The sequence below is a fragment of the Mauremys reevesii genome, linkage group 9, assembly GCF_016161935.1.
Source record: "Mauremys reevesii isolate NIE-2019 linkage group 9, ASM1616193v1, whole genome shotgun sequence".
In the NCBI taxonomy this organism is placed as follows: Eukaryota; Metazoa; Chordata; order Testudines; family Geoemydidae; genus Mauremys; species Mauremys reevesii.
Window position 1 is genome coordinate 62,062,617 of NC_052631.1, and position 17,823 is coordinate 62,080,439.

The 17,823-nt window shown below is 47.2% G+C and overlaps 1 protein-coding gene across 1 annotated transcript in view; it reads left to right on the forward strand.

Moving 5' to 3' along the window:
- The window catches only part of ARHGAP36 (Rho GTPase activating protein 36), a 74,262-nt gene that overhangs the window by 43,176 nt on the left and 13,263 nt on the right, over positions 1-17,823 (forward strand). The window contains exons 6-9 of the mRNA XM_039489845.1: positions 1,068-1,123; positions 4,778-4,928; positions 14,286-14,434; positions 16,429-16,605. Of these exons, the coding sequence (XP_039345779.1) occupies positions 1,068-1,123; positions 4,778-4,928; positions 14,286-14,434; positions 16,429-16,605 (533 nt within the window). The remainder of the gene's footprint in view (positions 1-1,067; positions 1,124-4,777; positions 4,929-14,285; positions 14,435-16,428; positions 16,606-17,823) is intronic.

Here is a 17,823-nt window from a genome sequence, read left to right on the forward strand (position 1 = left end):
AATATAGAGCAGCAGATTATGGGTTTTCAGATGATACCTTACAAGGCATAACGTACACAAACATTATTACAATAGTGTGTAGGTGTGAATACAGGGTACATTTGGTCTCACTTGCATAGCCAAGAGAAACTGAGTCACTAACCCCCAATTTTCAAATCTCCGTCAAGTCACCTTTGCAACACAGCTCAGGTGTTAAAAATTACATCAACCTAGTTACATTTGCTCAGGGGTGTGAAAATGTCACACCCCATAGCTCCGTAGTAAGCCAACCTAGCCTCTGGTGTAGATGAAGCCAGGTCAACCTGGCTACTGCTGCTCAGAGAGGTGGATTACTTATATTGATGGAAAACCGTCTTCTGTCACTGTAGGAAACATCTACACTATTGTGCTACAGGAGCACAGCTGCAGCACTGTAGCTCTGTGGTTCTAACGCCTGTAATGTAGACATGTCTTCGGCAGGTGGAACTGAAGTTAACTCTAGAGCTACTCTCAAAACCAATCTTTGTCCCCAAACTCAGTTTGAGTCTGGGCTGTGCCACCCCTGGCACTCAGATAATAGAGGAAGTAGCACAGGCTGGAGGCCAGGGACCCAGGAGATTCAGGGAGTGGTTAATTAATTGCAGATGATACCCTAGGGACGAAGGATGGGGTTGCATGGAGGTGGCAGATTGTAGGACAGCACAGGGAGAAGCCATTCATTTACCTATTCTTTGTGGTAATAAAAGGTAAAGGTAATAATTGGAGATATACCAATCTCCTAGAACTGGAAGGGACCTTGAAAGGTCATTGAGTCCAGCCTGCTGCCTTCACTAGCAGGACCAATTTTTTGCCCCAGATCCCTAAGTGGCCTCCTCAAGGATTGAACTCACAAGCCTGGGTTTAGCAGGCTAATGCTCAAACCACTGAGCTATCCCCCCATTGTGAGTTAACAAAGTGAAGCAATGTCTTCTCTTGTAGCTAAAGGTAAAGAGCCCAGTGTTCCACATGGCCCAGACAAGTCAGGGCTGTGGACAAGTAAAAAAATTCATTTGAATACAGAGCTGTTTACAGACCTATTTTTCTTTCAGGACTCCAGACCGTGGGCATTTTCCGTGTTGGAAGCTCTAAGAAAAGAGTTCAGCAGGTAGAGTGCCCAAGTCACCAAACCATCTGTATAGGTGACAAGTGCCACAGGGACCTAGAGGGAGAATGGGAGATGGGAACACAGACTTGCCTACTCTACAATAAGAACCAGATTTAAATGTGGCTGTATCCAGAGCTGTGAGCCCCATGTGCTGTAACACATTTTATTCTGGCTTGTGTGCACAGCAAAAAAATGGTCTCCCCATGTGGCAGGATCAGGAATCCTCCTGAAGGATCTGCCAGGGCTAGAAGATGCTTCCCTGAGCCAGTTATACTGTATCTCCTCTCTATCACACAGGCAAGTTAAAAATCAGTATGGCTGGTCCTGTACAGAGAGCATTGCTGGGAGGCAGTTGGGAAGAGGAAGGCAAGGAGAGGAAAGAAAACACAATATAGGAAACAGAGTAAGAAGCTGGAGTGAGTCTGTCTCCTGTGTGTCCAGGGCAGCTGCCCCTGCAGTCTCTGTGCCCTGTGCCCATGAGAAGTATGTGCAGAAGGAAGAGAGAATGGAGCTGAGGAGTGGGGGAGAGAGAACGGGGTAAGGGCAAGCGCCTGGGAAGGAGAGAGGAAGAAAGTGGGGTATGGCCCAGCGAAGGAGGGATGAGTACAAGACAATGAAGGGAGGAGACGAGACTAAAGCTTAGTAACTTGAGAAGATCAGAAAGCGGAGGAGAAGGAAGCCAGAGTATATGTGAGGGGCAGGGCCGCCCAGACAGGGGGGCAAATGGGGCAATTTGCCTCAGGCCCCCCAGGGACCCCCACGAGAGTTTTTTGGGGGCCCCGGACCAGGGTCCTTCACTCGTTCTGGGGGCCCTGGAAAACTCTCGCGGGGCCCGGGCCCCCAGAGCTTCTTCTGCTCCGGGTCTTTGGCAGCAATTCGGTGGCGGGGGGTCCTTCCGCTCCGGGACCCACCGCCGAAGTGCCCCGAAGACCCGCGGTGGGGGGTCCTTCCGCCCCGGGACCCGCTGCCAAAGTGCTGGGTCTTCGGCGGCAATTCAGCGGCAGGGGCCCCCCCACTGCTGAAGACCCCAGGCCCCCTGAATCCTCTGGGCAGCCCTGGCGAGGGGTAGAGAATAAAGTAGGGCTTGGAATACCTGAGTCTAAAATTACATTGACATAGTCCTGCAGGAGCAGAAAATGCAGTGCAGAGGCTGGGCCTAGGAAACCAGTGACAAGGGCTCAGAGGGAAACACAGGCCTAGATCCTTGGGTCCAGCTGAGCTATCCTGGAGGCAACTGGGGGCTGATTTGGCCCTTGCCATAACTTAGAGATGCCTTGGGGCTACTCTAACTTACTTTGGCTCATAACAAGTGGATTGCTATGTGCTGTGGCCATGCCTCCATCATGCCCTCTACTCTGGGTGGGACTGTGAAGGGTTGGTATAGCTGGCTCCATGCCAGCTGGCAATTCCCCTATGTAAGGTGAACCCCAGCTAGTCTTTCTTCTGATATGTGGCCCAAAGGTGATTTATTGGGGCCAGAGACATCACCCCTACTATGTTCTTCCACCCCTCGCTTTATTGTATTATTTCTTGGAACTGATTCATAGATATTAAGGCTAGAAGGGACCACTCTAATCATATAGTCTGACTTTCTGCATAACACAGCCCAGAGAATTTTACCCAGTGATTCCGCATCAAGCCTATAGCTGTTAGTTGAGCTAGAGCCTATCTTTTAGAAAGACATCCAACCCTTACAGATTTTAAGTGATAGAGCATCCACCATATCACTACGTAAGACGTTTCAGAGATTAATTATCTTCATTATTAAGAGTATGTTCCTCATTGTGAATTTGTCTAGCTTCAACTTCAAGCTATTAGAATTTGTTCTGCCTTTGCTACATAGACGCCCTCTGCTATCATAAGTGAAAAATGTCTGGCCCGTAGAATGAATGGCAATTAAAAAGGAATTCTTTAAATACTTCAGGAAAAAAAGAAATCCTAGTAATGTTATACATAGGGATGGTAAAATTGTCGATAATGATGCAGAAAAGGAAGTATTCAAGAGATATTTCTGTTCTGTATTTACAGTCATATACATACAAATATTTTCTATTCCAATGTTATCTAGACTGGAGGTTAAACAGCTACTACTGAACATAAACATTTTTAAATCTGCAGGATCAGATATCTTACCTAAGGGTTTTAAAAGAATTGGCTGGAAGTTGTTTGAGCCATAATGTTGATAATTAACAAGACTTGGAATATTGGGGACCCAGGTATAACTTTTGGTTGGTTAGCCTGGGCAAACCAGTGAAATGGCTGATACAGGATGCCATCAATAAAGAATTAAAGAATGGTAGCATTGTTATTTTAGTAATCCACATGATTCTGTGAAAATAGATCCTGTCAAGTGAACTTGACATGCTTTGATGAAATGGCAAGTTTGGTTGATAAGGGAAACTGTGTTTACACCATATACTTGGATTTCAGTAAGGCATTTGAGTTAGTGCCACATAAAATTATGTTTTAAAAAAACCCAGTACCCTACAAAATCATTGCAGCCCATGTTAAGTGTATTAAAAACTGGTTAACTGATCTCAGAAAGTAATTGTAAATGGGGAATCAGCATTCAGTGGTGGTGTTACTAGTGGGGTCCTGCAAGGATCTGTTCTCGGCCTGATACTATTTAATATCTTTATCAGTGATCCGGAAGAATACATAAAATCATTGCTGATAAATTTAGCAGGTGACACAGAAATTGATGGAGTGGTAAAAATGGATACAGGGCAGTTGTACAGACTGATCTGGATTGCTTGGTAAACTGGCCTCATTTGAACAGTATGTGTTTTAATACAGCCAAATGCAAGGTCATACATTTAGTGCCAAAGAATGTGCATCACATATACAGAATGGGGGGGTGGTTACATCCCGGAAAGCAGTGGCTCAGAAGAGGACTTGGTGGTCTTGGTGGATAGACAGCTGAACATTAGTTCCCAGTGCATTTTTGTGGTTAAGAGGCTGAACGTGATCCTTGTGTATATATAAGCAAGTCAATGTGTAAGATCATCACTGACAAACCATCTGGTTCTTGTATTCACAGTTTAAAAAAAAGATATTGAAAAAATTGGAAAGAACCAGAAATAATTTGCTGGCTGGACAATCTGCCTTAGAGCAAGCAACTTAAAATGGTCAATCTATTTAGTGTATCAAAGAGAAGGTTAAAAGCTGACTTGATCATAGTCTAGAAGTCTCTGCATGGGGAGAAGATTCTAACAGCAAAGGGCTCTTTAATAATAGCAGACAAAAGCAGATCAAGATCCAATTGAGCCAATTAGATCAGACTAGAAAAAAGTGCCCATTTTAAGTGGGGGTAATTAACCACTGGAGCAATTTCCATAGAGATGTGGTTAATTCTCCATCACTTGTCATCTTCAAATCACAATGGGTGTCTTTCCAAAAGGTATTCTCTAGTCCAACCAGCAGCTTTGGCCTGCATTACACAGGAAGTCAAACTAGATGACCATAAAGGTCCCTTCTTACCTTAAAATCTATTAATCATTCTGCGAACCGAACACACTCCAATCCCCTTCACTACAGTGGGAAATGCATGCCCACAGCCTTCATGGGGATGGGCCCCAGACTGCTAGATGGAGGAGTGACTGATTGCTTCTTGCCTTTTTCCTCTTTCTTTTTCTCTTTTTCCTATTATTTAAGCTGCGGGAAGAATTCGACCAGGGATTTGATGTTTTCTTGGATGATAGTTATTGTGTCCATGATGTGGCAGCTCTGCTCAAAGAGTTTTTCCGGGACATGCCTGATTCCCTGATTCCCAAGGAACTCTACTCAGCCTTCGTCAGTACAGCCTGTAAGTAGCCAGAATCCCAGCACCCCAGGACCCACTTCACTAGGTTGGGGACTAAGGGCTTGAGTTTCTTTTTTAAAGAAGAAATCTGTAAATCAATGTAGTTCTTATTAAAGTGATCGGCTAGTTACTGGGCTCAATACAGGAGTAGCTGGAGTAGGTCAGACTAGATCAGTGGTTCTCAATCCACTTGCGGCCCAATCAGTACACAGCGGCAGCCCATGTGACAGCCTCAGGGCCATACAGGTAGCGTATATATTGTGTGGATGGGGCCCACATAACACAGAGAGCTGCATATGTGGCCCACAATGGTAAATAGCTTGAGAACCACTGGGCTAGACAATCTCATGGTCCCTTCTGGCTTTAAACTCCATAACTTGACAAATAATATCATGTGCACCTGTAATTCAGAAAGCACTTGTGCAAATTCCTCCACACAGCTCTGTCACTGGCACCTCAGTCCACAGCCACAGCCCTCCCCTGACCATGTTATTTTAGTCCTGGAACCCCCATGCCCTTCCCAATCCTGCTATTCCAGCTCTCCTACTCCCATATGGCTTTGCCAATGCATCTCAGCGCTGACTAGCAGCACCCCCTGTTATTCACTGGTGCTGGATGAGACCAAGGCATGGCAAATGAGTCATGGCTTTGCAGTGCGGTATGACATTTCTAAAGGTCATTTTCATTTGGAGGTGCCCATGCAGAGACACCTCCTTGAGAAGTAGGGAGGTGAGAGTCCCTCTCTATACAGCTCGTACACAACCAGATCTGCAATCTTACAGTGGCTTCTTGACATCTTCTGGTTTCCTGAGCAATAAGCTAAAGAGATGTCAGCAGCTATCTACGGTATTTGGGTGACCAATTCCCATTAGAAGTAATGGGGCTTTGGCAGTCACCTCCTCTCTCTGGCTTTGGAAATCTCAACTAACGTGCTGGCTGCAAGGTAAATGAGCAGCCATTAGGAGGCGACTCTTTTGATGGCTGAAGGAACCAAGCATTTTTGTACAGATGTTGCCTGCATGACACTGATGAAAATGATGAATATGGGGAGGAGGGGGTTTTCAAATCCCCTTCCTCCATGTCCTACTGTAGCAATGTTGCCAGGAAAACAAGTTACCAAAAACCTCGTCCCATTGGCTGATAGCCTGTGAGATATATCTGAGAACTGCTGCATTGCAGAAAGTGCAGGAAGCCTGGAGAAAAGCTTTCCAACCTCTCGTTTGGTTGTGTCAAGGAAACAGTAATGATGCTTCTAGGACATTTCATTACACTACAAAAGCACATCCCATTTCAGCAGCAGATAATGACTATCTGGAGAAACCTTTGTGAACTTTACTCTAGCACTGTGGGGCTGTGCAGCAACCGGGGAGCTGGCTCTATCCCAGGATAATGTGATCTGAGATGAGTTGCCTGAGAAAGCAGTGCATGGGTGAATTCAGGAGTGCAGAAACACAGTTTGCATGCCCTGGCTAGAGCTGTGAAGCTGGGATACACCTAGAGAAGCATTTAAGGAGACACAGGGCTTGATTCTCAATTTGTCCCTGCACTTGAGGCAGGGAGCAAGTGAGTAGAAAGGGGATGTGATGTTTTGGGGTCCAACCCAGAGCAGTGAAGGTGCCACCTTACTTCTGCACTGCTGCCTGCAGAGTTGGGCCCTCAGTCAGCAGCCGCCACTCTTCAGCTGCCCAGCTCAGAAGGCAGCAGCGCAGGAGTAAGGGTGGCATGGTATGGTATTTTTGCCCTTGCTTGTGCGCTGCTGCTGGCTGTGCTGCCTTTAAAGCTGGGTGCCCAGCCAACAGCTGCCGCTCTCCGGCCACCCAGATCTGAAGGCAGCGCAGAAGTAAGGGTGATAATACTGTGACTACCCTAAAATAATCTTGTGACCTCCCTGCAACTCCCTTTTGGGTCAGGACCCCCAATTGGAGAAACACTAGTCTCTCCCCTGTGAAATCTATATAGTATAGGGTGAAAGCACACAAAAGATCAGATTTCATGGGGGGAGACCAGATTTCATGGTCCGTGATGTGTTTTTCATGGCCGCGAATTTGATAGGGCCCTACCAATAGCCCAAATCACATAGCTAAAGAAGGAGGAGTCATTGCTCCACATGCTGATCACTGCAACAAAGGTTGTCTGTGGCAGGGAGGTATGGAGAAAGAACAGGATCACCCATGCTCCGGCTAAGGGTACGTCTACCTTTGTGCTGGGCGGTGTGATTCCCAGCTTGCATAGACATACCCCCGCTAGGTCTGCTCAAGGTAGCACCTAAAAATAGCAGTGTATCCACGGCAGCATGGGCAGCCGCAAGGGCTAGCCACCTGCGTACAATCACACCTGACCACCTGGGTACGTACTTGGGCAGCTAGCCCAAGTTGTTGCCTCTCCCACCCCGGACACACTGCAAATTTATCCCATATACCAGCTCCAATGTATATGTACCCTGAGTCTTCAGCTTCTATCTGCAGGGGAGTTAGCAATGATTTTCCCCCTCTTTGCTTCCTCAGCTGGAGCATATCCTCATACTGGGGCTAGTTTTACTGACCAGGAATTTAACAAGCTTAACCAGATTACATCCCAAATACAGGGGAAAGAGGCACTTCTTTTGCCACTGTATGGGGGTCATAAGGTCATGATGTCACCAGATATCCCCTTATATGATTGTTGTGCTAATGTGCTGCCATTATAGATCCTGGTTGAATTTGCACCAAAGAAACATCTGAGCATCCAAATAGGTGTGGGGGAGGGGGCAATACTGAAACCAAACAAACAAACAAACAACCCACTCACCCACCCACCCACCCTTTGGAAACCATAAAGGAGTCCTGGAGCTGGAAGTATCGCTGCTGCTGTCTGAGCCAGGCCCCACACCATCATAAAAGCAGGCCCTCGGGGCACAGGCTCCTGACATCTGTTACCAACCCCCTCTAGACACATGTAGAGAGTCCCTCCCACATGTAGAAGCCCGTGTACTCCCAGGAGGTCAGGGCAGCCCGGGAGTCTCTTGATTAGTGAGGCAGCCTGGAGAATCCCATCCCATGGAGCAAGGAATCTAGAAGCCTGGAGAGCCCCAGCTGGAGTTCCCAGGGGCTTTTGGGGCTTCTAGGTTCTCCACTCCATGGCAGGGAGCCTGGAAGTGCTGGGGGCCCAGCACAAGATGGGGAGCCCTGCAGCCAGGTGCCTGGAAGCCTTGGCAACCCTGGGAGCTCAAGCTGGGACTCTCAGACTTCTAGGTCCCTGCTCCATGGCAGGGGACTCTTCAGGCTTCCCCCCACTCCAAGGGCTCCTAGGTGGTCTGCAACTCCCTAGGGGCAGCCCAGAGCATCTCCCAGAGTTGGAGCAACCAGATGCTGAACTTTGTTTGGAATAATTGAAGTGCAACATTTTGGGTTTTTCACAAGACATTGTCCAGGAATTTCTGTTCCTCGGGAAACATAGACATTTCTAGTTTTTGTTCTAATTTGGAACAAAAGCCTTTTTGAAGTGTAGAATTTCCCATGGAATAGAAATTCTGAGCTCTGACCAGCTCCAATCAACATTCCCTTTACCTCAGCCCTCTCTGGGGCACGCATTGCAGACAACCTGCCCCCTTTAACAGGGAACCACAATCCCTTATTTCCCCAATTCCCCACAAACACCCCCCCACAGTTCTGGGCACATGTCCTATTGCTCCTCTCCCATTGGTCTGCATGCGACTGAAGCGCCCCACTGGCAGGGTGGAGCAACTGGGCATCTGGAGGTAGAAATACTTGCACACTGATTCTCAGCTCTTACTGTCACCCTGCTCTGCGGGTGAAGGATGCTCTCTGCACTATCAGAGCCTTGCCTCACCTTTAATGCTCATACAGCCTACTGCTGCGGCTACCACAGCAAAATGGTTTTGCTTACACTCTGGTGACATTTCACTCCAAGTTCAGTCATTCCCTCTTCCCTGGAAGGTTATAACCTGCAGTTACTGTCAGTCGCCTGTCTCTGATTGCTGGGGCATTGCTCCAGTTCTGCTGCTGCACATGTACCTTCACTTCGAGCCCATCTGCATGGAGGCATGACTCACTCCTCCTAAAGCCTTGCCATTCAATTTTGGCAATGCGAAAGCCCGCGGAGTAGGGAGAAACAGCCTTCTTCACACTGAGATCCTCCCCGAGCCCTTCTCCCAGCCCCCAGCACAGGATGGGGACTAGGCCAATGTCAGGATGTGACCAGAGTGCTCTGTGGTACTAGTACTCTCTGCTTCCCAGGGCCTGCAAGCAGGTCACAGGAAGTAGAGTGGTAGCTACAGCAGACCTGAGGCTGCTCTAAGTTACACTGGGAGTCAGGCAGGGACTGTGGAATATGGTGTCTAAAATCTCCCTGTGACTGTAAGTGCCTCCCTCTGCCAGAAGGCAAGGGGCTCCCTGACCTGCTCAGTGTACCCCAACTCACTATTGCTATAACCTGTCTCTAAAATACCATACATCATAGGCTGCAATTCCCACCATCTCTCACAGATGAAAGGATGCCAGCAAGTCTCTAAAAGGTGTCATGTATCATGTCATTTGAAAACTAAAGCAGGCAGGTCACTGGGGAGTTGATAAACGGGTTCTTTCCAGACAAAGGAATAGGGATCCAGCTTGTATGTGCCTCCCATGGAAATTGAGCAAGGTGGGACAAAAGACAAAGGAAAGCACATGTTCATTTCAGGTAAACAAAGCCAAAGAAGAGCAAGTGAAAGAAACAGCAAAGAATCCTGTGGCACCTTATAGACTAACAGATGTTTTGCAGCATGAGCTTTCGTGGGTGAATACCCACTTCTTCGGATGCAAGCAGTGGAAATTTCCAGGGGCAAAACATCTGTTAGTCTATAAGGTGCCACAGGATTCTTTGCTGCTTCTACAGAACCAGACTAACACGGCTACCCCTCTGATACTTGACACCAAGTGAAAGAAAGGCATCACTTAACGCACTCAGTGGGGGATGGGGACTGCCCCCCCAAGAAGCCTGCCTGCCTCTGGAAGCAGGGTCAATGAACTTGGAGAAAGAGACTTCGCAAAGGTTTATTGGGCTCTACCGAGAGAGGCAGAGAACCCCTACATTATCCTCCACCCGAGGAGACCAGGAAAACCAGCACCTTGCACTCTGGGGAGCCTAACAGCTACTCAGCCATGGCTGGAAAGGGAAGACTGGTGAAGAAACCACCTGGAACAAATACTGTAGCTTGTTACGCTGGGGCTGAGCCATTAGAAAGTGTATTTTTACTTCTGGTTGTAACCCTTTCAATCCTTATCCCTTGTACTTGAACTCACTTAAATCCCTTCTCCTTTTAATTAAATAAATGTTTGACTTCTTACCAAAGACAAGTCCGTGCTTTGATTGAACTGAAGTGACTGTCATGACTCATGATAACAAGCTGCTGTTTCTGTCTCATTAAAGGAGCAGCAAACCTAATTACTTTCAGGAGAGGCCTGGACACTGCAGGGAGACTGTCTGGCTGGGGGAAATCTGAGAGTGTTGGAGTCACTCTGCAAACAGGAACTGGGTAGAGGCAGTGTGACCTGTATGCATGTACACTGGCTGTTGATATCTGGGCTGCAGCATAGCATTTAAGTCATATCATCTTTACTTCTGTGCTGCTGCTGGTGGTGTGGCTCTGCCTTCAGAGCTGGGATCCCGGCCAGCAGCTGCCGCTCTTCATCTCTGAAGGCAGCGCCACCACAACCAGCAGCGCAGAAGTAAGGGTAGCAGTACTGCAACCCCCCCACTACAATAACTTTGCTCCCCCCCCACAACTCCTTTATGGGTCAGGACCCCTAAAATTACAGAACTGTGAAATTTCAGATTTAAATAGCTGAAATCATTAAATTTACAATTTTTAAAATCTTATGGCCATGAAATTGACCAAAATGGACCGTGAATTTTGTTGGGTCCTAGCTATTGTGGTGGCAAAGGCCCTCTGACTATACTGGACCCATTTGGACAGACTCTGACACCTGCACCCACACTGAATCACCAACCCCAAGAACTCAAAAATCACGAGTTTGGCTTAAAAATCAGGAGATTTCTAAACAATACTGACTATTGGTTTTCCTTTGCCTTCTGGTCTCTGAGCATTTTGCCTCCATTCAGGTCACATTTTCCAGGTTTTCTTTACAGCCACAAAGGCTAGAAACATACCTACTTTAGCAACATAGGAACTGCCTGACTGGATCAGACCTAAGATCCATCTCATTCAGTATCCTGTCTCTGACAGAGACCAACCACCTGCTGCTACGGAGGAAGGTGTAAGGACCCTGGAGTAGGCAGATGTGAGATAATCTGCCCCATGGAGCTCTCATTTTGATCCCTAATAGTAAGAGATTGGGTTAAACTCTGAAGCATGAGATTTAATTTTCCTTCCAAAACTTGTTGACATTAATTATGGTAACTCTTGATATTCCTGTTGTCCATACAAATGTTCACTTCTTTTTTAATCATGTTAAATTTTGGCTGCAGTGACTTCCTGTGGCAGCGAGTTCCATAGTTTAATCACATGTGTGAAAAAGTCTGTCCTTTTAGTGGTTTTTAATTTTCCAGCCTTCATTTTCATTATTGTCCCCTTGGTCTGGTTTTGTGACACAGGCAAATTTCCCAACCTGCTGTATCTAGACCAGTGAGTATTTTATATACTTTTATCATGTACCCTTTGATTCATTGCCTTTCTAAGGTAACAATCCCAATCTTTTCAGCCTCTCTTCAACTGAGAGTTTTTGAGACACTTGATCTTAATTTTGCAAGCATCTTATGGACACAGGTGACGATACTGCATGCAATATGCAAATGAGGCCACCCTATATAGAGGCATTCTAATATTCTGCATATTACTCACCATCCCATCCCATATGCATCCTAATATCTTATTAACTTTTTAATCTTTTTGGTTTAGACGATTTTAAGTGAAAACAGATGACTGAATAAATGTAAAATGCATAACTAAGGTAGGGGCATGAAGCCTTCGTTAATGAGGATTGTGAAACACACCGAAATCCTAACAGTCAGTGGCACAGCAGACACAAAAACTCATGGTCTCTGGGTTTGCAGCTCAGTACACCTTCCCCAGAGCTCCTGGGAAGGGAAAGGAGGAAGAAAAGATGACTGTCTCTCAAAAATACATGGCATTTTACAAGTTCTATGGTAAATGAAAGACCTGGAGAGGAGTGAGCATCCTGTGACACCGGGCAGCCCTGTAAAGACACAGAGAGCAATTTCTCCCTTCTTGCTATGTTATTTACAAAGGCGTTACATTCAAGAATAAATGGAACAGACAAGTATTGATCTCCAGATCAGAAGTGCAGCAGAACAGCAGAAGGCATAATGTTTCCTCTTAAAAAAGAGGAGGGGAAAAAAAGGCAAAAGAAGGCAACAGGGTCTTCTTAAATGTCAGATAAAATAAGCTGCAGGAAGATATATCTGTCTTCTCCAATATTGAGTTTAACCCCGAGAAAACAGCCTGTACATCGAAGAAGATGCAAAAGACACTTATTGAAGATAAGGTCTATAAAAGTGAAATTCAAGCCATCATTAAAAATCTTTGAAGTGTCATAGAAGAATTAGCAGCCTGAGTCACCAGACCACTAGCTGGCTGGAATAAGCAGGCAGACACCATCACAGGCATGGATGAAAGGTTGGAAAAGAAAAAAAATATTGACCAAAAATAGCTGCAAAAGACAAAACAACTTGTTGCTGAGAGAACAAAAAAGAAAGGAGCAGAAAACTCCTCTGTGCAGACTTATAGAGCCCATAATTCTGGTTCCTCCCATTCTGCACCAACAGTCTTCCCTAAAGGCTATGAGCCTGATCCTACTCCCATTGAAATCACTATAATTTTACCATTGACTTTTATGGGGTCTGGATCAGACCCTTTGGGCCTGATCTAACAAATATTTAAGCATATACATAACTTTAAGCATATAAGTAGTGTCACTGACATCATCAATGCATATATTTTAAGGCCCAAAGGGACCATCACATAGGCCAAATAAATTCATCCAGTGATTCCTACATCAAGCCCATATCTGGTAGTTGAGCTAGAGTACCATATATTTTTTAGAAGGAGACAATGAATCTTTATTCAAAGACTCCAAGGGATGGAGAATACACCACATCCCTAGTGAAGTTGTTCCAATGGTTACTTGCCTTAATGGTTAAAAGATTATCTCTAGCCTGAATTTATCTAGTTTCAGCTTCCAGCTGTTGGATCTTTTTCTGCCTTTGTCTGCTAGATTGAAGAGCTCTCTTCTGTCAGAAATCTTCTCCCATTGTAACTACTTACAGACAATGATCAAGTTGCCTCTGGACTTTTTGCTATGATAAATAAACCAAATAGATTGAGGTTCTTTAGTCTCTCGCTGTGAGGCTTGTCCAGATCTCAGATCTTTCTTGTGGTCCTTTTCTGAACCTTTCCAATTTTGCAACATCCTTTTTGAAGCCTGGACACCAGAACTGGATGCAGTATCCAGAATCGGTCTCACCAGTGCTGCATATAGAGCTACTCCTGTTTGATATGCCCATATTTATAAGGCTAAGTTTCACATTAGCCCTCTTAGCCACTGCATTGCACTGGAGCTCATGGTTAGTTGGTTCTCCACCATGATCCCTGAGTCATTTTCAGAGTCGCCACTTTCCAGGACACAGTCCCTCCTCCTGTAAGTGTGACCTACGTTCCTTGTGCCTAGCTGTATGGCCTGAAATTTGACTGTATTAAAATGCAGGTTGTTTAAATGAGCTCACTTGACCAATCAGAAAGTTAGGAGCTATGGCTGCTTGGCCGTGAGGTGGTTGGAGCCCAGCTGAAGTGGGTGTATAGAAGGGATGGGTGGAAAGTTGGACAGACAGGTTATTTCTGGTGTTAAAAATGCTTGTTACTGGCACAGATACTGTGTAGAGAGGGAAGAGGAGCTCATAATATGGGATAGTTCATATTAATCTTAGTGGAGGCAATAAGGGACTGCACTGGCAATACGACTTTTCAGTTACCTTACGACTGTCCCTCCCTGTGAGTTTTAACAATCAGGGTTGTGGGAATCGTCCTGCTGAGAATGATGGTCCTCAGAACCGCAGGATTCTCACCCCCAGACTGCTTGCTTAGGCACAGAAGAAGAGAGAAATTGACAGACTGGATCCAGCCCAGTCTCCTGTCTCTAACAGGAAGGTGCATGAAACCCTGCAGGGGGCAGTTATGGGATCACCTGTCTATGGGAAAGCCTGGGTTCCTGTTACTAAACTGGTAAACAACAGATATGCTGCTTGTTTGGCTGCTTAGGAAATCTGATGTGAGAGTGAAATGTCTGGAACATTCAGGCTGTTTTGTCAGTCGCTGGTCTCTTGAATTGCTCATTTTTCTCTGAATAGTCATGGAACGCATGGCCCAGCTCTCCATGCTGCAGCTGCTGGTGTACCTCCTACCTCCCTGTAACAGTGACACCCTGTACCAGCTATTGCAGTTCCTGAACAAGGTGGCACAGCATGCCCAGGATTCCACAGGTCCAGAGAGACAAAAGGTACTGGCTTCAAATGCTTGTGCACTGAGACTGTATGTATCTTATTATATGGAGATATACCTATCTCATAGAACTGGAAGGGACCTTGAAAGGTCATTGAGTCCAGTCCCCTACCTTCACAGCAGGCCCAAGTACTATCCCTGACAGATTTTTGCCCTAGATGGCTCCCTCAAGGACTGAGCTCACAACCCTGGGTTTAGTAGGCCAATGCTCAAACCACTGAGCTATCGCTCCCTGCAAGTGTCCAACCCGCAGCACCCCTGCAGCACAGCTAGGGCCTGAGAAGGAGGCCTGGGACCTACAAGGAACAGACTGTGAACTGCCCTGACATCTTCTGTAGGGATGGTAACATAGGAAGGACAGTGGCAGTTGCTTGCCAGTGATCTGTGCCTCTTTACTTTTCCAGTTTATGCAGCATCAGAGTACAGTGTTCTAAAAGGATTTCCCATGTTTTCTGAAGAGTGGCTTTGGGTTGTGATGGGATCCCATATAAGCTACATCCTTCCCACATTATGCCATGGCCTCAAAAGGCATTACTCTTGTATTTCTATGCCTCTGGTTTCCTGTACTGTATACTGGCTGGCAATATATGTCAAAATTGAAGGGCTCTGGTTAATTATTCTGCACCCAGCACTCTGCAGTCCTTCTTCTGCAGGAGTCCTGTTCACATTGCTCAAGGACTAGGGGGTTTGAAAACAGTCAGTTTCAGGGATAGTTCTAAATGGTTAAGCTAAACATGGAAATCTGGACTCCCCCCATACTGAAAACAACCTGAGCCATCCCAGCTCCTCGGTGTTCCTCCAGCCATACCACCTTGTGCTGTGAGCCTGTCAGATCTAGCAAGCTAAATGAGGTTGGGTTAAAAATTCCCAGAAAAACCTACACAAAGTAGCATTTGGTGTTAGTGACTAGGCAGGAGCACCCTTTCTGCTGTGTCAGCACAGAGCCACTTGACAGCACAGCACTGAGGTAGCTGCAGGAGGTGCTTTGTACCAGATGAGATACACAACTGAAGTCCTGACCATCTGTGGTCATTTAAAGATCCCATGCAAGAATTGGGAAAGTATCCCTGGTATCCTGGCTAAATTTCCATTTAGAGGCTGTTGGCAAGATGAATTACCTGCAGCATCCTTAAATTGCCTGTGCAGCTACAATTGAGCATAATACATATTATATGACATTGTCTACTTCCTGTCCTGAAGTGTTCTATACTGTTTCTGTGTATTGTTTAACAACTGTCATGTTCACCTCAGAGATGGCGGGTGAAGTTGTTCTTGTATATAGGCTGTAGAGCAGGGGTCCCCAACGCGGTGCCCGTGGGCTCCATGGTGCCCGCGGGGGCATCAAAATGTGCCCACATCCTGGCCGGCGGTCAAGCATCCGCCGAAATGCCACCGAAATTTGGCGGCATTTTGGTGGCGACACCTCTCGATGATGCTGCTTGCCGCTGACAAGTGGCGTCATCAAGAGGTGTCGCCGCCGAAATGCTGCCGAAATTTGGTGGCATTTTGGAGGATGCTCAACCGCCGCCACAGTCCTTTGTCTGGCGCCCGCCAGACGAAAAGGTTGGGGACCACTGCTGTAGAGTGACTTGGGATGGAACGGGCTATGGAAATGTTATTTGTTACTTTATTATTTGAGCTGTGAAACTGAGATCCCAGCATGTGGGACAGGTAGAAAGGTCGGACTGATGCTTATAGAAGGTGGGAGGGAGGGAGCTTTCAGACACTGCAAGCCAGCTCAAAAAATTCTCCTTGGCCTGCTTGCTGATCTAGTGGAAGCACAATGGCAGATAGAGTCTTTGCTTACAGGGTAGCAGAGACTAGGGTGGAGAAGGAGCGTCTCACTGTGCTAAGAACAAACCCTGTTCTTCTCCTGGGAAGTGGTACTCAGCAGCCTTCCTTTTGCCTCAGTCATGGGGCAAGGGAGAGCACCTGGAGCGAGTTGTGTTACTGGGTCGATGTCTGAAACTAATTTTTGTGTTTGGTTGTTAGATTCCTGGAAATAAAATGACAGCCTCAAATTTGGCTACAATTTTTGGCCCCAACCTGCTGCAAAGAGAGAAGCTTCTGGAGAGAGACCCCAGTGCCCATGCCATGGAAATCGAAAACAGCGCTTCTATCATCCTCGTGCTCCAGAGTTTAATTGAGAACTATGAAGCCTTGTTCATGGTAGGGAAGGAGGCATTTACAATGAACACATTTCCTAATCTTCCCCTCCTCTTTGCAGTCTCCTGTCATGGCAGTCAGGGGCGGCTTCGGCGGACCTCCCTCAGGTGTGCCGCCCCAGATGGCAGTGGAACGGTGCAGCGGCCACAGCCTGCCTTCTTAGTAGGGAGCTTTGTAACTGGCCTCAGAGACTTGATTTGTTCATTATGTAAGCGGGAGAATGGTCCTGCTATTGTGGGGAACCTTCCTAGCTTCTGCACTACCCCGGTGAAATGGGCTAGTGGATGGATCTGAGTCCTCGCTCCCACTTCCTTTACCCAGAGGCCTCCCTGCCCTTGAGGACTCCCCTTGCACTCTCCTGTCTGGCAGAATCCTCGTAACCCCGACAAGGCTGGGCCCAGGATTCCTGGGGGCCTCGGCCTCCAACCCTGGTGTGGTCACCTAGGACAGGGACTAGGGTGTCCCCACTCCAGGGTGCTCTCTCTGCACTGGGCACCTCCCTGACCCACTGATCATTTCATACAATTTAAAGCAAATATAAGTTATTTAATCAACAATTAATTGAAAAAAGAATAAGGAAAAATGGGAAAGATTAAAGGAAAACACATCACTCCGCTCTGTGGCAGGGAACATTACAAACAGTGTCTCTGGAATGTCAGGGCCATTCACAGTCTGTTCCTTGTAGGTCCCAGGTCTCCTTCTCAGGCCCTGGCTGTGCTGCAGGGATGCTGCGGGTTGGACACTTGCTCTGGTGGTGGCCACACAGCTCCGGGCTTTGGGTGGTGGGACCCTTCTTCCCAGCATCAGCCCCCCGTCGGGTTAAGAGCCCCCTCCCAGCCTGGGCTGCAAGGACCCTTGGCTGGGGGTGTCTTTCTGTGCTGGGCCCTTTGCCCAGGGTCCCTCCTCGGCTGGCCCCAGTTGCTCACCACACCCGGCTTCAGACTGCTCCAGCTCCACTGTTCTAGCTCCGGCTCCACCTTGCCTCAGCACGGCTGCTGCTGCTCTTCTCTGCCTCCAGCCCCCGGGATGCTTCTCTGGCCCCTCTGGCTATGTGGCTGCAGCCCTGCTCCCAGCACAGGGTCTGCTCTGTGGGCTGCTTCCGTGATTCTGCTCCCAGCTCTAGGGTGAACAGATCACCACACTGAAATATGTGCCATCAGCCCTGCCCATAGTCCACCCCCGCTCCTCCCAGGCTCCATCCCCACTCTGCCCCAGGTCCCG